General features: G+C 42.6%; 1 protein-coding gene across 1 annotated transcript in view; it reads left to right on the top strand.

The window, feature by feature from the left end:
• Positions 1 to 3,718, top strand: part of TTC9 (tetratricopeptide repeat domain 9) — a 35,597-nt gene extending 31,879 nt beyond the window's left edge. Inside the window, exon 3 of the mRNA XM_069731567.1 lies at positions 3,322 to 3,718. Coding sequence (XP_069587668.1) covers positions 3,322 to 3,401 — 80 coding nt within the window. The 3' untranslated portion in view covers positions 3,402 to 3,718. The remainder of the gene's footprint in view (positions 1 to 3,321) is intronic.
• The last annotated feature ends 17,474 nt before the right edge of the window (positions 3,719 to 21,192 follow it).

The raw sequence follows: 21,192 nt of genomic DNA, 5'->3' as shown, positions 1-21,192 counted from the left end.
TGAAAATATAAACCATTAACGCTATTTTTTTTAAAGCGTTCTCACTCTGCAGCATTTTTTGTTTTTCACATCTGCATAAGACCTTTGCACAGTACTGTATCAAGGTGTTGACTCAGGTCAGTCAGTCCGTTCTTCACCGTCCTTATGCAGCCCACAAAACACAGATGTGATTCTGGCCTTAGTATACTGGTGTAGGCTCATATCGGAAAATCATTATTGCCAAAGCTGAGAATCCCTTCAGTGTCTGCTTACTCAGCGGAGGACCGCACGAGGGTATTTCACATTCCCTTCCGCCTATATGCAATCGTCTGGTCTGTACTGGTCAATGAAGCTATTCTGCTGTCAGGGTAGTCAGTAATTGCTATGCAAGGTCTACAAGTGACTGCTCCGGACTTTCAGCATTCTTTAGTGTATCCTGGGTCGCTCATGCAGGATATCCTTTTTGATGTATAGCCTCCAAGTAGTTCAGAGGTTCAGGATAATCAAAACCATACACAGTAATCCACGCCATAACTGGTTAATGAGTGACAAGAGCTGTTGTACTGCAGATCTGTACCCCCACCAACACATTTTTCCACAATGTCATCGCTGTCAGTGTCCCACAAGGGTTGGTAATCTCTATGCACCTGGATCCCTGTCACTATGAATGGTGGAATAGGAAAGTCTAAATCATAGACTGTATAAGAAAATCTGAAATGGTTGCATTCTATCACTGTAAATTATAGTATTTTATCCAGGAGTTGGATCATATCCGAAAGATCTCACTCCACTCATCACTAAATCATTCCTAAGTAACAATATAAAGGGGCTGTCCAGTGAAAACAAGTTATCATCTTCCATGGACTAGGCGACAACTTGCTGATCAATGGGCGTCCTACTGGTGGGACCTGCGCCGATCAGCAGATCTGGGATGCCCAACGCTGCTCTATTCTCTATGGGGCTGCCAGAAAAAGCGCAGCACTGGTAAGTACCACAGGGAAGGAATGTAGTGGCAGGTAAGATGCAGAGCGCAGCACTGGTAAACCCCATAGAGAATGAATGGAGCGTCAGGTTGGATGCAGAGAGCAGTTCAGGTAAGCCCCACAGAAAATGAATAAGGCAGCATCGGTATGCCCTACAGAGAATGAATGGAGCAGGAGGTTTGGATGCACAGTGCCAATCACCTAAATGCTGCTTTATCCGTTGACCATACACTTTAGTAGCTGACAGCCATTCCTAGGTCTCCCCACATACATGATCTGTTCAGTTGAGTGTGCATATGTAGTCATTGAGAAGATGAGTGAAACGGAATATGTCCTATTTATTCCCCCAAATTTGTGAGCGGATCATCATTTACACATTAGACTGAAATCAGCAGGTTCAGCCAAAACCTTTACCCTGCACCATACCGCTTGCAGTTTGGGAGCGGTGCTCTCTGGTATCAGAGGGGCTCTCCGAGACATAATCATCACCTATCCTGTGCCTGTAGAGACTTGTCTCACTAGCATTACTAATATATGTGTTATCATTCTTCATATCACCCCGTAAGTCACGACCATGTACATCACTCACCACTACTAATCCGTTCTGATTTTTGTTTTTTTGTGATGCATACAGACCTGATGGAGGCCAAAAGAACAATCTTCTAGCCTCCATCTGACCTCTGTGGGCACATTTTGTATAAAAATTGTGAGCCGGATCTGAAAGAAAAATACATTTACGGAAAAATGTTTAGCAGACATCTGCATCTTTGTTCAGCAGTGTGCTCTTAATGTTCTGAGCGAAGGTATAATGGACCCACAGATTAGAGACCATTGTTGTAATGCATCGATGGCAGACTGAAAGGCAATATCTGATCTACATCTCTGTCCCCATACATCCTCTGCAGTGTGTGCATAAGGCCCCCCATACACGTTCGGCTAACGTCTGATGATATCCAGGGATTTGGCCAACGATCCTACTGTCTGTGACTCAGGGCAGACAAGGACCAGGCGTGTCCGCTGTTGGACTGTCGATCCTTTTGTTTTCTTCAGTGGTAACTTTTTTGGCAATGCCTCTCTAAGAGAAAACAGTTTGTTGAAATTTGAAGCAACTTCCTCAATGTGCAGTTCCGCCACTGAGCGCGGTGCCAGTGCCATACAAAGCAAGTGTCTGATGTTACATACCCCCTTACATGCTGTGATCAATCGCAGCATCTAAGGGGGTTAACATCACTCACATAATAATTTCTCCTTGTGTAATTAGTATATGACGGACCACCTATTCCATCCAGCCATACATTTCTGCTTCTGTGCGCACAGTGATAACCCACAATCATGTCAGGGCTAGGATTAGATTAATTCTCTTGAACAGGGAGTATGCTATCTGGTTCTCTGATCTAATATTAACCCCTTCCTGACAAGGAGAATTTTAATTTTTCTATTATTTCTAATGTACTGAAAACCTTAGGGGAAAAGACATGCACAGAAAACACGGACATATCATGATGTACATCCTACATCTGGAAGGGTTTAACTCATGCGGCCAATATTTTGTGTATGGGCAGTAGATGTCAGCTACAGCCAGGATCAGAAATGGTTTAGATCCCAGCACCCGTCACATGTCATGAACGCTATTAAGTGGTAATTCCTGTGTTTTACAAGTTAACCCTTTTGGGTGTCACAAAACGAAAAGACAATAAATAGATCAAGGTGTGCAAGGTTGATATATACCACAACATGAATTCGATACTCGCTGCACGATTGCAGTCAGGTATATTATTCTCGATACTCTCCAGGGTTTCAGAGATTCTAAATAGTGATGAGCGAGGATGCTCAGGTGCTAACAGTGACTTCGGCGTGCTCGAAAAATATGTTTGAGTCCCCGCAGCTGCATGTATTGCGGATGTCGAACGGCCATGAAACATGCAGCCACATGGATTCGAACATATTTTTCAAGCATGCCGAAGTCACTCGATTAGCACCCGAGCATGCTCGCTCATCTCTAATTATAAACTTTAAGGATCCATCTCTTCCCAGCGCTGCTAGAGGTGATTGACAGGTCTCAGTATGGGAGAGACTTAACAGAGGCGCTTGGGGGAAGCCATCCGGGAACTGCGCTCAAATAGTCTTGACTATTCCTGGCCGGATATTTAAAAAGTATATCATCTGGGGAAAATAATTTGTTCCCTTTGGAAAAGTCCATGGCTGTGTTCAATAGACTGTGGGGTATTAATGAGAATCATTGCGTAGGACAGTGGATGACCACAATCACCTCTAGTCTTTTGGTTGCTGCTACATCTATGAGATGGTAGATTTGATCCATCGGTTCCATATTACTGATTTGTTTCTCGTCTTTCTACAGATACCAACGTCATCCGATACATCCAGTTGGCAGAAATGAAGCTCAGTAGATGTTCCCAAAGAGAAAAGGAGCTATCTTAAATCCAATTTCCATTTGCCATTGGGATCACATGACTGTATTATCACTGCGAGCTGTGCGGGTCGGGGGTCCTCCAGTTCTGACCAGTACCACTGCTTTTTATCGTTTTTGTTTTTTTTAAGGGGTACCCAGCTGGATGCTTAATCCCCTGAAACCTTACTGCCAAGAGGGCCAGGAGCTGCTACAAAGGACCTGGAAACGTGATCTATGCTGTAATTCTGTTGTGCACCCTGCATCCGCTGTGTAGAAAAGGGAAGGGAGGGTTGATGTCACCGGGGTGCAAGTTTCACATTAAACCTGCATATATTTTTTAAATCTGCTTACGGTTCCAACTGTTGATGTTCGTAGGGTCTCCTGCACCGTGCAAAGCCTTTTCACCCTGGCTTGATTCCTCCTTCACATTAGACACAGATCGGTAATTGTTAGAAACGGGTCTAATAAGAGAGAATAGCTCCATGCCAATTAAGTCTGGAGACAAAAAAATGTGCAGGACAGGGGGAAGAAAACAGGCACTTAGTAATCTGCAGCCACCTAGAGTAAATGTGTGTGCAAATTGTCATTTGGCCTGGGCCTCAATCCAGATAGCAGTGCTCACCATCATGTGCTGATTACGGGGTTCAGGTTATCTATACACTACAACCTATAGAGACAGCAACTTCTGTAATAAAACCTGTTTTTAGCTCAATCTAGATAGTTTCTGGTAATTGGGAAAGATCATTACGTTTCATGATCTGGGGGCCGCTCCTGAGAATGGCCAGGACACGTACCTCACACCCGGCCTTTATTATGTTGGAACCTACAATTTCTGCCTTTTATGACTGCAGTAGGCCTCACTGAGTTAATTAACTTGAATGAAAGGGATTCTCTTGATATAGCAGGGAGACGGAGGTGCAGTTTTCAGATTTGACCTGCACCAGATTAATACTGGTTTTGTATAGCTGTGTATCTATCTTTGGACTTGAAGTAGGGATTGGACTTGTGCTTATCTCTAGTACAAGCTAAAAGTTGCTGTCTGCTTTAGATAAGCGTTTGCTGCTATTCGTCCATATACAACTGCCCCTCACTAAATTAGAATATCATCAAATTATAATGAGTCATTACAAACAGAGTGATCTATTTCAAGTGTTTATTTATGTTAATGTTGATGATTATGGCTTACAGCCAATGAAAACCCAAAAGTCATTATCTCAGTAAATTAGAATCATTAACAAAACACCTGCAAAGGCTTCCTATGCATTTAAAAAGGTCCCTTAGTCTGTTTCAGTAGGCTCCACAATCATGGGGAAGACTGCTGACTTGACAGATGTCCAGAAGGCAGTCATTGACACACTCCACGAGGAGGGGAAACCACAAAAGCTCATTGCTAAAGAAACTGGCTGTTCAGAGTGCTGTATCCAAGCATATTAATAGAAAGTTGATTGGAAGGAAAAAGTGTGGTTGAAAAAGGTGCACATGCAACCGGGATAACTGCAGCCTTGAAAGGATTAAGAAAAGGCCATTCAAATATTTTGGGGAGAGTTTAAAGGAGTGGACTGCTGCTGGAGTCATTGCTTCAAGAGCCACCACACACAGACGTATCCAGGACATGGGCTACAAGTGTTGCATTCCTTGTGTCAAGCCACTCATGACCAATAGACTATGCCAGAAGCGTCTTACCTGGGTCAAGGGGAATAAGAACAGGACTTCTGCTCAGTCGTCCAAGGTGTTGTTTTCAGATGAAAGTAAATTTTACATTTCATTTGGAAATCAAGGTCCCAGAGTTTGGAGGAAGAGTGGAGAGGCACACAATCCAAGCTGCTTGAGATCTAGTGTGAAGTCTCCACAATCAGTGATGGTTTGGGGAGCTATGACATTTGCTGTTGTAGGTCCACTGTGTTTTACTAAGACCACAGTAATTTCAACCATCTACCAGGAAATTTTAGAACACTTCATGTTTCCTTCTGCCGACAAGCTCCAGCAGGACTTGGCACCTGTCCACACTGCCAAAAGTACCAGTACCTGGTTTAAAAACAACAGTATCACTGTGCTTGATTGGCCAGCAAACTCGCCTGATCTTAACCCCATAGAGAATCTATGGAGTATTGTCAAGAAGATGAGAGACACCAGACCCAACAATGCAGACTAGCTGAAGGCTGCTATCAAAGCAACCTGGGCTTCCATAACACCTCAGCAGTGCCACAGGCTGATCACCTCCATGCCACGCCGTATTGATGCAGTAAATGATGCAAAAGGAGCCCCGACCAAGTATTGAGTGCATTTACTGAGCATACATTTCAGTGGGCCAACATTTCGGATTTTAAAATCATTTTTCAAGCTGGTGTTATAAGGTATTCTAATTTACTGAGATAATGACTTTTGGGGGTTTCATTGGCTGTAAACCATAATCAACAACATCAACAGAAATAAACACTTGAAATAGATCACTCTGTGTGTAATGACTCTATATAATGTATGACTTTTACTTTTTGTATTGAAGAACTGATATAAATTTACTTTTTGATGATATTCTAAGTTATTGAGAAGCACTTGTACAGTTAGGTCCATATATATTTGGACTGAGACAACATTTTTCTAATTTTTTTAATAGACAATACCACAATGAATTTTAAACAAAACAATTCAGATGCAGTTGAAGTTCAGACTTTCAGCTTTCATTTGAGGGTATCCACATTAAAATTGGATGAAGGGTTTAGGAGATTCAGCTCCTTAACATGTGCCACCCTGTTTTTAAAGGGACAAAAAGTAATTGGACAATTGACTCCAAGGCTATTTTATGGACAGGTGTGGGCAATCCCATCGTTATGTCATTCTCAATTAAGCAGATAAAAGTTCTGGAGTTGATTTGAGGTGCGGTGCTTGCATTTGGAAGGTTTTGCTGTGAAGTAAACATGCGGTCAAAGGAGCTCTCCATGCAGGTGAAACAAGCCATCCTTAAGCTCTGAAAACAGAAAAAACCATCCGAGAAATTGCTACAATATTAGGAGTGGCAAAATCTACAGTTTGGTATATCCTGAGAAAGAAAGAAAGCACTGGTGAACTCATCAATGCAAAAAGACCTGGGCGCCCACTGAAGACAACAGTGGTGGATGATCGCAGAATAATCTCCATGGTGAAGAGAAACCCCTTCACAACATCCAACCAAGTGACCAACACTCTCCAGGAGGTCGGCGTATCAATATCCAAATCTACCATAAAGAGAAGACTGCATGAAAGTAAATACAGATGGTTCACTGCACGGTGCAAGCCACTCATAAGTATCAAGAATAAAAAGGCTAGACTGGACTTTGCTAAAAAACGTCTAAAAAGGCCAGCACAGTTCTGGAAGAACATTCTTTGGACAGAAGAAACTAAGATCAACCTCTACCAGAATGATGGAAAGAGAAAAGTATGGCGAAGACGTGGTACAGCTCATGAACCAAAGCATACCACATCATCTGTAAAACACGGCAGAGGCAGTGTGATGGCTTGGGCATGCATGGCTGCCAGTGGCACTGGGTCACTAGTGTTTATTGATGATGTGACACAGGACAGGAGCAGCCAAATTAATTCTGAGGTATTCAGAGACATACTGTGTGCTCAGATCCAGCCAAATGCAGCCAAACTGATTGGTCGTCGCTTCATACTACAGATGGACAATGGCCCAAAACATAAAGCCAAAGCAAACCAGGAGTTTATTAAAGCAGAGAAGTGGAATATTCTTGAATGGCCAAGTCATTCACCTGATCTCAACCCAATTGAGCATGCATTTCACTTGTTAACCCCTTCACCCCCGGAGCTTTTTCCGCTTTTTCATTTTCGTTTTTTGCTCCCCTCCTTCCCAGAGCCATAACTTTTTTGTTTTTCTGTCAATATGGCCATGTGAGGGCTTATTTTTCTGCGGGACGAGATGTACTTTTGAATGATACCATTGATTTTACCATGCCATGTAACAGAAAACGGGAAAAAAATTCCAAGTGTGATGAAATTGCAAAAAAAGTGCAATCTCACACTTGTTTTGTATTTGGCTTTTTTTCTAGGTTCACCAAATGCTAAAACTAACCCGCCATTATGATTCTCCAGGTCATTACGAGTTCATAGACACCAAACATGTCTAGGTTATTTTTTATCTAAGTGGTGAAAAAAAATTCCTAATTTTGCTAAAAAAAAAAAAAAAAAAAAAAAATGCGCGATTTTCCGATACCCGTAGCGTCTCCAATTTTTGTGATCTGGGGTCAGGTGAGGGCTTATTTTTTGTGTGCCGAGCTGGCGTTTTTAATGATACCATTTTGGTGTAGATACGTTCTTTTGATCGCCCGTTATTGCATTTTAATGCAATGTCGCGGTGAACAAAAAAACGTAATTTTGGCGTTTTGATTTTTTTTCTTGCTACGTCATTTAGCGGTCAGGTTAATCCTTTGTTTTTATTGATAGATCGGGCGATTCTGAACGCGGCGATACCAAATATGTGTATGTTTTGATTTTTTTTTTAATTGTTTTATTTTGATTGGGGCGAAAGGGGGGTGATTTGAACTTTTATATATTTTTTATTTTTTTTATATTTTTAATCACTTTTTTTTAAATTTTGGCATGCTTCAATAGCCTCCATGGGAGGCTAGAAGCATGCATAACTCGATCGGCTCTGCTACATAGAGGTGAAGTACAGATCACCTCTATGTAGCAGAAATGCAGGGTTGCTTTGAACGCCGACCACAGGGTGGCGCTCAAAGCAATCGGCCATCAACAACCATAGAGGTCTCAAGGAGACCTCTGGTTGTTATGGCGATGCACTGCTGACCCCCGATCATGTGACGGGGGTGAGCAGTGCGAGCAAACCCGGCCGCGCGGCCGGGAGCGCTAGTTAAATGCCGCTGTCAGCGCTTGACGGCGGCATTTAACTAGTTAATGGGCGCGGGCGGATCGCGATTCCGCTCGCGCTCATTGCGCGCACATGTCAGCTGTACAAAACAGCTGACATGTCGCAGCTTTGAGGTGGGCTCACCGCCGGAGCCCACCTCAAAGCAGGGGATCTGCCAGCTGACGTACTATTCCGTCAGCTGGCAGAAAGGGGTTAAAGACTAAACTTCAGACAGAAAGGCCCACAAACAAACAGCAACTGAAAACCACCGCAGTGAAGGCCTGGCAGAGCATAAAAAAGGAGGAAACACAGCGTCTGGTGATGTCCATGAGTTCAAGACTTCAGGCAGTCATTGCCAACAAAGGGTTTTCAACCAAGTACTAGAAATGAACATTTTATTTAAAATTATTGAATCTGTCCAATTACTTTTGGTCCCTTTAAAAACAGGGTGACACATGTTAAGGAGCTGAAACTCCTAAACCCTTCATCCAATTTTAATGTGGATACCCTCAAATGAAAGCTGAAAGTCTGAACTTCAACTGCATCTGAATTGTTTTGTTTAAAATTCATTGTGGTAATGTCTATTAAAAAAATGAGGAAAATGTTGTCTCTGTCTAAATATATATGGACCTAACTGTATATGCATGCCATAGCAACAGCGACTCTGACATTGGCTCATCTCCGCAGCTGTAAATTTGTGCCTTTTTCTTTTTGCCTTTGATAAATAATTCTAAAAGTATCTCTGACGGTGTTAATATGCCCATTTTTGTTACTCCTTTTTTTAAATGTACGATTTCTATCAAAATCAGGAGTAAATTGCAGTATGCAAAATGTGGTGTATAGTTTATGCCAAGTGTCCAAGTCTACTCCAGTCCATCTTGCGCTTACTTTTGTCAGTTATATCTATGTACTTTTGGTAAATTCCCTTTAAAAAGGAGAATTGTTACATGTAAAACACACACAAATTGTAATTAAAGGGTTATTCCAGTCTTCATGGATGGATATTGTCTGACAGTGCTTATATAGACAAGCAGTTTTGCAATTTACTGCTTGTTAAAATGTTCAGCCGTTCTTGAGATATTAACACTTGTTTACAGCTTGTTGCCTTGGAGACCGACCATGGCTGCTAGACAGAAAAAGCTTGTAAGCACTGCACTTGTTCTGCTATCGAATTTGTAAGCACTATGTTGTAGCTGGCAAGGATCGCTGTTCACTCCTAATCTGACAGCTTCAGCATTGCTTACAAGCTAGACAGCAGTGGTGGTCGGTCTAGAGAACGACATGTAAACAAAAGAAAAGTGTTAATATCTCGAACGGCTGCAAAATAAATAAAAAAATACAGTAATAAAGTGGACACAGCCAGGACATGGGGTTCACGTGCAGCAAGGCCCTTTTTCTTTTTTGTTACAAGGAATCACACGCCCATACCTGTCCTATATACAATCCTTTTATTTCTACAAGGTTTATTATGTGCTATTTGGGTCTTTGTTGTCAGTGGTTTTGATCAGTTTCCTTTCGGGTTGATTTGGTGGTTTTCCCTTTTTGTTAGAAACTGTAACTGTCCTGAAAGTTCGGCACTTTGATTTAGTTTTACGTCATTTTTTGTTTTGTTTAACAGTGAACATAACAGAGGACAAAACAAGTAGCCTAGGAGGAGTAAAGTGAATGTGGATTTTAGTAATTCTACGTGATGTAACCAGTCTCGATCCTCTTCTCTTACCTTGGTGTTGTGCTGCTCCTCTGTTATTTCTAACCGAAATGTAAGGAATAAATGAAAATCTGAATGTTGGTCGGGGGTGTGTTCCTACAGCCTGACTGTCCAATCAGTGCACAGAGTCAGACCATGTAGGGACATGCCCCGTTGATGGTGAAAATAGTAACTCCCAGTTGTCAATTTCTTCATATTTCTAGAAAAAAAGAGGAATGGAACACAGATATGAGCCAAGATGATCCAGAATTTATGGAAAATAAATAAAATATCACTTTAATTACTGTAACCCATTATATCCATTGTCTTGCAGAAAAACAGGATACTACCTATGTACTTACAGGTCCAGACATTAATGATCAGCTTTTTTTTTGCCTGATGTGTGATCACTTCCATCCAAATTTGACCTCTGTATATTTTACAATATGGCTAATACTTACACATCCATTATTCTAAGAGACGCTAGGAAAACATAGGGGAGATAAAACAGTGACCTGCTGTATAGTCTACTAGGAACTTCTCCTTTACAGCATCTGTTATACTGGTTGAGGTCTCATGATGTTAATAGATGTAAGGTGGACCTGTCATATTAGTGAGAAGAATTGTAGGCATCGCTTTACAGCATGCTGCGTTTCTGAAGGGCTGTACTAAGTCAATAAGCCTGACTGCATTTTTATTATTACCGTATTATTATTAGAATTGTTTTGTAAAAAAATAACATTTCAACTCTCGCATGATAAATTATTTAATACTATTAAAAGTTTAATATATTTTTTTCCACCTTAAAGGAATTTATAAATAATTTCTTAAAGGAATTGTCCCTTTAAAAATTTACTCTGCAGATGCGTGATAAATGTATGATTTTGGCCATCCTAACATCCCCTGTGTTAATGGAGTACTAGTGTGCATGGGTATCCAAAGCTCCATACACTTCTATGGAACTGAACGAGAAACCCATAGATATTGCCACCCTATTGTCGAGTGGGTGACGTCCTCCTGAGAGATCTAGGATTAGGAATCTTCCATTTAGCCTGTGTGTTTGTATTTCATATTAAATAGATTTTGTTTTGTTTGGTGCTGAAGAGCTTAACGACCTTTCCTATGCTGGTTAGAAACTTGCAGCTCCATCTCACATCTGTTCCTGACCTGGTCATTTCCTTTACCTATAAAATCTAGTTAGACATTCTCTTCCTGCCAGTAAAAGCTCTGCTTCCTAGCTCCTTGGAGACTTTGTGCTTAAAAGAAGTTAGTTGTTGCTAATTGGAGATTGTTGCGTGCCGTTTTTGGGTGTACGCTTTCCTCTTTGTCCTATTCCTATGTGGTTGGTACATTCCTATCCTTCCCTATGTACGGTACCTCTCTACCTTTCAGTGAGTGTTGCTTTCTGGTATGTCTGTCTTAAGTGTTTATATGCTAGCATTTCTGTCACAGGCCTCGAGGGAAAGGGGACAGCTTAGGGAATGACAGGAGAACAGTAAACTGGTGGCCCAAACCTCCTCACCTTTAGAAATACCTTTGGGAGCAGGGAGAGTTAAGGTACCGTCACACTAGACGATATCGCTAGCGATCCGTGACGTTGCAGCGTCCTCGCTAGCGATATCGTCCAGTGTGACAGGCAGCAGCGATCAGGCCCCTGCTGTGCTGTCGCTGGTCGGGGAAGAAAGTCCAGAACTTTATTTGGTCGCTGGACTCCCCGCAGACATCGCTGAATCGGCGTGTGTGACACCGATTCAGCGATGTCTTCGCTGGTAACCAGGGTAAACATCGGGTAACTAAGCGCAGGGCCGCGCTTAGTAACCCGATGTTTACCCTGGTTACCATCCTAAAAGTAAAAAAAACAACCACTACATACTTACCTACAGCCTTCTGTCCTCCAGCGCTGTGCTCTGCACTCCTCCTGTACTGACTGTGAGCGTCGGTCAGCCGGAAAGCAGAGCGGTGACGTCACCGCTCTGCTTTCCGGCCGCTGTGCTCACAGTCAGAGCAGGAGGAGTGCAGAGCACAGCGCTGGAGGACAGACGGCTGTAGGTAAGTATGTAGTGTTTGGTTTTTTTTTACTTTTAGGAAGGTAACCAGGATAAACATCGGGTTACTAAGCGCTGCCCTGCGCTTAGTTACCCAATGTTTACCCTGGTTACCGGCATCGTTGGTCGCTGGAGAGCGGTCTGTGTGACAGCTCTCCAGCGACCAAACAGCGACGCTGCAGCGATCCGGATCGTTGTCGGTATCGCTGCAGCGTCGCTAAGTGTGACGGTACCTTAAGTGCCCCAGTCCTAGGGACGGTTCAGGGCCCCTTTCCCTAATCACAAACAGTCACAGCGTGACACCGGTTCACAAAGGGGACTTTAGGACACCCCTACAGTTAGTGCTGCAAACTGATAACCTATTTCAGAAACAACCAGAGAACACAGTAGGTAATTTCCTGCGGATATCTTCCATTTTCTCCTGGAAACCAGTAAAAAGGGATGTCCTAATGCTTAGGGGGGGAGGCTCCTGCTGCAGACAGTTCTGTAGTCAGTCACATAACAGTTAGACATGGCTGAGCTCTCCAGACACCCAAAACATCATATGGACCCCAGCATGGTAGCAATAAAAATGTCAGCTCTCAATGCACACAAAAAAAGCGCTCACACGGCTCCACTGAATTACAGGTCTCAGAAAATGGCAATAATAAACAAAAAAAAAATGTATATGCAAATTTCTGAAATTTGTTTTCACTACTGTAAAATAAGAATTTGGACATGTCTGGTATCCATAATGAGAATCTTGTTGTCAGGTCATTTTTTAGTGTACAATGAAGGGTGTAAAGACAAAAGCCAATGGCAGAATTCTATTTTTGTTTCCTCAATTTCATCGCGCTTGGAATTTTTTTCCCCTGTTATATTCAGTACATTATATGGTAAAATTAATGGTGTCATTCAAAATTACAACTTGTCTTGATATTAAAAAAAAAACCTGATATGTCTACAATATGTAAACAGAAAAATAAAGTTATAACTCTTGGAAGAAAGGGATAAAATTTATTAAATCTCATGGGCGTTAGGGGGGGATCCACAATTTGTGTTCTAAAATAGGTTGGAGGCATCCCAAGTAAATGGAGTCCCCTACTACAGTATATGGGCACACGGTGATGTTTATGACCCATTCTTGTTGTAGGGAATAAATATTTTTATAAAAAGCTGAATAATATAGCAATGATATTTTGGAAGTTGTACATTAAAGGGAACCTCCGATATTTGGGCAGCCTGAACACCAAGGCTGGTACACAATGATGAAATCCTCTCCTGCAAATGCTCCAGTCTAAGTCTCTACTTCAAAGATGGAAATGTGGACATCACTGGCGATAAGGCATAAAAATCCAGGATAGAGAGGACGGCTACGAACAGTGAAGCCCATCATCCATGTTGCAAGCTGATAATCTGCATGAAAGCCGCCACCCGATGCTGCAGGGAGACATTACGTTATTGGCTTTCGGCTGCTACATTTCTATTTTCCGCTGTTCCCAAGAAATCATCTAGAAGGATTACCAGGTGTCATGTGTATAGGCCGTGAGTCATCCAAAAGAAAGTGATTCTCGCTTTATGTCTTGGAGCTAATTACTTCCCCGTCTTCTCGTCATCCCTCTGATTTACCCCTGATAATTGCTTTTATATGCCTTGGATAGAAAGCGGCTCTTGCTCTGAGAATGCAGTTTTATTTTAATGAATCTAATCCCTTCCATTGTTTGACTTCCTGCAGTCTATTCTGCCTAAAAGGTTCCTCTGTGCTCTGCAGTACGGCAGCTTCGGATACTGCCGTCACGTGGCACATCTGCATCCTTACTAAGTGCCCGCTGTGGTTTTCTTCATTGGGTGTGATACAATTCTAACAATTGTTTTTATATTTAATTCACACACAGCAGATTTGCTGTAGAAATTTCTGACGCTGAAAATGTTCCCATACATATGAATAAACATTTTACAATGCAGAGATGGATTTCTAGAAATCCCATTCAGATATTTGGAGCAGTCGCAGAACTTTCTGCCCAAAATTTGCAAGTTGTTAATGGTATTCAATTAAAGGGAACCCGTCAGGTTCAGAAACGCTATTTACCTGCAGGTATAGGGGAAATGTAAATTAGGTTTGTCAGCATTACTGGAGCAGCAGCTACAGGGAGAAAATGAAGCTATGTTCTCCTTGCAGCCGCTTGCTTCCAGTCATTGTGGCGGTGCAGGGAGCGGTTAGTGACCGATCTCTACACCGTTAGAGCTGTAATCACTTCTCGCAGAGCCCCCTTTATCGTTTACATTGGCGTAGCCATTCACAGGGGCAGAGCCTGTTTACTGGAACAGGACGAGTTACAGTCACAGGATGAGCTGGTCTACAGTGCTGTGGCCCCTCCATTGTCCTGATTGCTGGGGTCTGCCGAAAGTCAGTCCCCCACTGAACAAACATAAGCATAGGCCATCATTGTACGGGTGTGTAAAGTAAGCAGAAATTATACTGCCCCCCGTATTGGAGATTAGCCATTAGTGAAATGGGGTTGGGCGGTAATTGCACATTTAGTCCTGGAAGCCGTAATGGAAGGATTTCTAGTTCTGCATTTTTCTGGAGCGTCTGACATAGCAGAGACTGCATTATTTATAACTTAGCTGTGCAAAGCTTAAAATAAGCGCGGAGAGATAAGTGACTCCTTAACGAGCCCAGTGGTTTCATAACAATCCAGTTTGCGGGAGTAAATGGGCCGTGCATTATTGGCGATTTAGCAATCCGGCACAATGCTTAATATGGCTGATATCTGCGGTGTGGGGAGCTTACCACGGATAAATTACACCGCTCTGGAAGTATCTTGTGCGAGAATACGGCTCGGAAAGATGATGCGCCCTACAGTTATGGTTTATCCGGTTTCAAGTGATGAGTAAATTACAATTTATGTGCACGGATGACGCGGCTTCTCGCATAACTTTATACCCTGCGTGAATTTCTGGACTTGGCAATGCTAGAACACTGATAACGTGGCCTTTTTCTGCCTACAGCCACAAGCAATCTTCACAATCCTTGCTGGTTTCTAACAGTCAGAATCAAACATTTTATAGAGCGACTGTCAATAAAAGCCTGGCAGGCGGCTTCTCGTCCCCCATCTGCTAGCCACGTCCTTCATGGAAACTATTGTAATGCAGCGATTTGTACATTTACGGCAGGAGGCAAGTCTGGTGTTTTAAAATAAAAAGCCAGCTTATCAAACATTAGTGAAAATGACTAGTTTATGCCAGCAGAGCACTTATTAGGCAGCTTTTTTTTCAATTATTCTGCAGCTCATTTTTTTAGTTTTGCTGTATAGACTGGGGCAGAATGAGCAGAATCAACTCATCGGTAACATTAACATCTATATTGTCCTGCTGCCTATAAGCATGTACTATTTTATAGCAAAACCAGACTCTACAGCATAATCTCTTCTTTGGGAGCCAATGTGGCCGAAAGGATTGTCCAAGTCGTAGAAATTTTGGGAAAAAAATAGACTGCCAGTATTGTTAGAGAACAATCATCGCTAGTCACTGACTCTCTCCCCCAGAGATGCTGCGCTGACCCTCCTGCAGCACTCCTGGTTTTCAGGGGGTGACACATGATCTTGTGGCTCACATTGCAGAATGGTGATGCCAGTAGTATGGCACCTGACAGCTGTGGCAACAGATTGCCTGCAGCGGTCATGTGCATGTAAACAAAGCCTGTGCGTAATATGGGAGGGTTAATACTGGATAGCTAGGGAATAAAGAAAAAGTGCAGTATTGAAATCCATGTTACAAGATTTGCAAGCAAGATCATCCCTTTTAATCAGCTCCAGAGTCTCTAGCCTTACTGTTCAGAAATTGGTTAACATTTACAAAATGCCCTTAAAGAATGTTTTTCTTACTTTTACGATAGGATGCCAGTCGGCTGTATAAAGAGGGCTACAAACAAATTATGAGGTTGGCATAGACCTAGTCTCCATGCAGTGTGAAATAGCAGATGGCAAGCAAGAGTATACGGTACAAAAAATAAAAATTGGTCTGTCTGGACATTAAAGCAAAGGTGGATACGTCTCGTCAGTATGTAGTTTGCTTAAATATAAAACTGCTGATACTTGAATGTCAGTAGATTCACGCCGTACCCAACTTTGTGAGCACAGTCCTTCCTGAGGACATCAGAATAGTCTTCAGATTGCACTCAGGAAATGGGAATCTTTTTGGTAACCAGTTGTCGTCCAGTTGGATTTTCTATAACTATTAGTGATGAGCGAACGTGCTGGGAAAACGTGTTATCTGAGCATGCTCCAGTGCTAACAGAGTGTCTTCGTTGTGCTCGAATATTATGTTCGAGTCCTTGCAGCTGCATGTCTCGCCTGTTTGTTAGGCGATCCCTGCATGTGTTATGGCTGTCTAACAGCCGGTAGACATGCAGCAGTGAGAATTTCAACATACTTTTCGAGCACTCCGAAGTCACTCAGCACCCGAGCATGCTCAGATAACACGTTATCGGAGCATGTTCACTTATTAAAAATAACTATCCATCAATGAGTGATCAGCATGCTTACCTGAAAAACAATGGGAATACCCCTGTAAGCATCACATCAATACTGTATAGTATTTTGTCTGCTAGAGAGTTTTAATCTGAAAAGAAATGATAGATGATAACTCAATGATAAATGAGTGGAAAGAGGCGTTTTTCTTGGTCTCAAAAATAGGGATCAATTTGATAAATATACGTTGTAGAAACAAGGTTTTTTATTGTTTTTTTTTTTAAATAATTTAATTTAGGGATAGAACTCCAAGAAGTCTTGTACGTACTATGTTGGCTTAGAAAAATACAAAGCCACTGCCACAACTGTCTTTACCTAAATGATGAGCAAACTCTTTTTTTTTAGTCCTTATTTCTATTGATGTGTAGGTTTATGCACTTACAAAAATTGTAAAAATTGAAGGAAAAAAACAAAGACTTATTTTGTCTCTTTCAAACAAAGCTCTAACTGGTACTGCAAATCAGTCCTATTCACTTGAATGGGGGATGAGCTGCAATACACGATGTGCTGTTTTTAGGAGCAATAAACGTTATATAATTTTTTTTTTTAAACATTGCTGTTCTTGGAATGAAGGGAAGATGACGCATTCTTCGTAATCCACACTGTGTCTCTGGCATCGCGCTCCTGCGCAGGCGTACTTCTCTGACCTGTTGAGGACAGAGCAAAGTACTGAAGTGCAGAGGCAATGGAAAGGTCAGAGCCCCGAACGCATGCGCACTGCAGGACTTTACTCAGAGAAGTACGTCATGCTGGGGAAACAGTGTGGATGACGTAGGGACACATCATCCTCATGAAGCACAGATGGAGGATGGCATCGAAAGAAGAGAGGAGTCACTGGCCAAGATCAGCGACACCCATTGGACCCAACCGCCCCACATGCGGGTATAAGAAAAAAGGTGATTTTCTGGTTTTGCAGGCTAAAAGGTTTTTGTCTTATCTCATATTTGGACAAACATGGCGACAAGCTCCCCTCAAGGCTGAATGCATGGTCAGACCTGACCGTGGGAACTCCGGGGCCTGACCAAACTTCCTTGTATGCTTATGAGGCGGATGAGTTTTGGTCAGGAGACCCACTGTCAGTGTAGAAATCGTGGTCCATACTTGTGTTTGGTGTACATCTGAATTGTGCCTGAAGGACACTGCAGGTAAATACCGTGTCCATGAGCTTGATGGTAGTGTGCAACACTGGGAGGAACGCTCGTCTTGTAAGACCAGAATTGGGCATCACACAATGCATCAGTTTTGCCTCTTTTTTGCTCTGTTACTTAAGAAAAATAGTTAAATTAATTCCTCCTCTGTACCCGCCATAAACGTGAGCACAGCTCGATGAAGAAACACTGTTATTGGCCTCACCAGTTCAAGTCATTATTTTAGATTTTCAGTTTCTGTAATTAGTTCGACTCGTTTTCTACCTCGGGCTCTCTGTTCCTATTTCTGGCTTTTAATGAGAGGAGCATGGCTGTCTCCGTTATCGCCTTCCTGTGGCTGCTACTATTGTATTATGAAGTAGTGGTGTGTTTCGCCGCTCGCAGTTCTGCTTACACCTGGATTTGCCTTCATCATTTTGCACTGACCGGATGGGGAAAATAAAAAATGTATTGGATGGGAGATTGGGTGACCTGCATTTGTTCCCATGTTGGTTTGCTTTTTTTTTTCCCATTACTTGCCATCTTTAGTCATAAATTATAGTCAAATCTTTAATTTTTACTTTAGTTATAAAACCAGCGCTGTAAATGCAGAACCAGTAACGCAGACCTCCTTCATGGTTTTGGCTGCTTATTTCATATGGCGATCTCATAAATTGGGTGTAATCTACAAAGTTTTCTTTTTAGACATTTCCATGGAATTGCCATAAATAAGGAGACAAAAGGCAAGAAAACATTTCCTTTATACCCTGGTGGCCAACCAAACATCCAGCTCCAAGGGTATATGGCCTTAATTAGGGACCCCATATTAAATATTACAAAATCTAAGGCAGACACTATTTCTAAAAATAGGCCGCTGTAGAGGCATGAGGAGCGCGGTGGGAGATCTGAACCCCTGTTCTCTGCCGTGGGATGGACACAGCGCTGCTTTATCCCACACCAATGAAAAGGCAGGAGACAGTGCGAAAAACTCACCATGCCTCCTCAGCAGACTATTTGCAGAAAGATGGGGACCCGCTATAAGACTGAAGCAACGGCAGCGCCTTCAATATTTAATATGGGGGGAGCGGCTCTTTAAAGGCAAATTCTGAAAATGTTTTCATGGTAGAAACACCCAGAAACTGAGGACCATATTAGGATTCAGGTAGTCAAAGAAGGAAAACACAAGAAAATAACTCCCACCATTATTTCCCTGGTATTGGTTTAAGGACTTATTCACGAAGGTCATGTTCACACATGTGCCTAGATTGCATGTTTTATTAACATGGGGTCCTATGGGAGACATGACTTAGAGAATTGCTACACTCATCTCTGCTTGAGAGCTACTAATCATAAATCTTACTCAAGGTTGCATTTTCACCCTGATCTAGTTGTTAGTTAGATATATTAAAAAAAATGGGTTCAGCACAACACTATTTCTTATTTTCGGCTGCAAGGCCCCAGGCAACCAGTCCAACGATTGCACCAAGTTCATAGAAACTCAGAAAAAGAGGCAGCACTCCATTTCTTCAGTGAAAATGTGGAAGATTTAATCAACCCACTTAGCGATGATGCGCTCGTGACATGCGCAGTGTGCGGCGGGGAACGCCGTTTAACATACATGGTGTCCTCCATAGTTCCACATGTCATCTGGGGGTAAGTAAAATATGATCAATAAGAGGATATTGACAATGTTATGATCGCAATAAGTAATAAATATGGAAGATATGAGGGGCAATATGTTGCTATGTTTTAATGTATAAAAGCACAGGGCACTTTATATATGAGCACTTAGTGTAAGTATAACTAAATATTGTATAATGTACTATTTTGTAGAAGCACTTAATTTAATGTAAACTATAATTGGGATGAAGTATTGATTGTTGAGATACATATAAATAGACACCAAGTATGGTTACCCACTGCTTGAGAAAGGCTCAGAGGGAGCCGAAACGTCGCCCAGTAAAGTGGGTTGATTAAATCTTCCACATTTTCACCATTCATGTCACCATGTCACCCTGTCACAATGTATATATTTGTGTGTATATATAGCGATGTGTGTGTGGGTGAAGTAAAAACAAACACGGCCCTCTGGGAAAACAGGAAAACAAAACAAAATGGTAGCACAAAGCACAGTCCTTGTGGTAGTGGGGATTCTCCCACTCACAGTTAGCAAAACACACACAGTTCAAGTTAGTCCCAGCACAAATGCTTCTCTGGAGTTTGCCTCTCCAGTCACACTGAACAATTACTACCTCTGGAGGCTAACTATGCTCCAGACCACACCATGGGGTAGAGATAAGGTGGACAACCTCCCTCCTGCTCTATGGTTGTCCACAAAAACCCAGCCCTGCATCAAAATGGCTACTTAACCCCTTGCACCCTTGCAACACTTAATGTGCTAGAGGAAAAAGTTCTGTGTTTGACATTACTGAAGCCATTAGCCTCAGTGAAACATATCTCCCCTCCAGCACCTTGCCAGTGACTTTGTCACATATTCCCCCGCCCCTCTGCCCAAAGCCAGGGATTTTGGCACCTTCACTCGCTAAACAGGGAAGTCTGGACAGGGCTTCAGCATTATGTAACTTCCCAGGCCTGTGCTCCACATTAAAACTAAAGTCCTGGAGCATTACAAACTACCAAATCACTCGGGCATTCTAATCCTTCTTTTCCCTCACCCATCTCAGGGGCGCACGATCTGATACTAGCCTGAATTTCCTGCCTAACAGGTAGTATCTTGAGATGTCTATTACCCACTTGATGGCCAAGAACTCTTTCTCTCTGATGGCACAGTTTATTTCACAGGAGGAGAGTTTCCTACCCAGGTATAGGAATGGATTTTTGCCCCCATCGGGCAAGCGAGCTTCAACTTCTGGAATGCCATCGCCGTTTTTGTGCCCTTACAAAGATCAGTCAGGGGAGCGCCTATCATGGTGAAATTTGGGATAAATGGCCGATAGTATCCTACAATTCCCAGAAATGCCCACACTTGCTTCTTGGAGTCCGGTGGCAGCCACTTCTGAATTGCCTCCACCTTATCTATTTGCGGCTTTATTTCATCCCTCCCTACAATGTAGCCCAAGTATTTGCCTGTTCTTCTTTTCCCAAGGCGTACTTCTTTGGGTTTGTGGTAAACCTCAGTGCATCCAGTACCAACTGGATCTTCTGCAGGTAACATCCCCAGTCTGAGCTGAATATCACAATGTCATCCAGATAAGCTGTGGCATACTTTTTGTGCGAGGCTAGGATCCAGTCCATGGCCCATCAGGTGTAGAGAAGGCAGAATTTTCCTCGGCACTTGGATACAGGTGTTAGGTCACCTTTTGTTAGGTCCAGGGTGATGATAAATCTAGATGACTCAAGCCTCTCAATGAGGTCATCAACCCAGGGCATTGGATATGCCTCGAACTTGGACACCTCGTTCAGCCACCTGTCATCATTGCAGAAACGCCACTCTCCATCTGGCTTTGGCACAAGGACAATGGGGCTAGACCAGCCCCTTTTTGACTCCTTGATATGATGCCCAGGCTCAACATTCTCCTCACCTCCTTGGAGATCACCTCACGGTGGGCTTCAGGAATTCGATACAGCT

This window comes from Ranitomeya imitator, chromosome 1 (genome assembly GCF_032444005.1).
Source record: "Ranitomeya imitator isolate aRanImi1 chromosome 1, aRanImi1.pri, whole genome shotgun sequence".
Classification (NCBI taxonomy): Eukaryota; Metazoa; Chordata; class Amphibia; order Anura; family Dendrobatidae; genus Ranitomeya; species Ranitomeya imitator.
The sequence above is the reverse complement of the archived record's forward strand: the minus strand, read 5'-3'. Positions and strand labels throughout refer to the sequence as shown.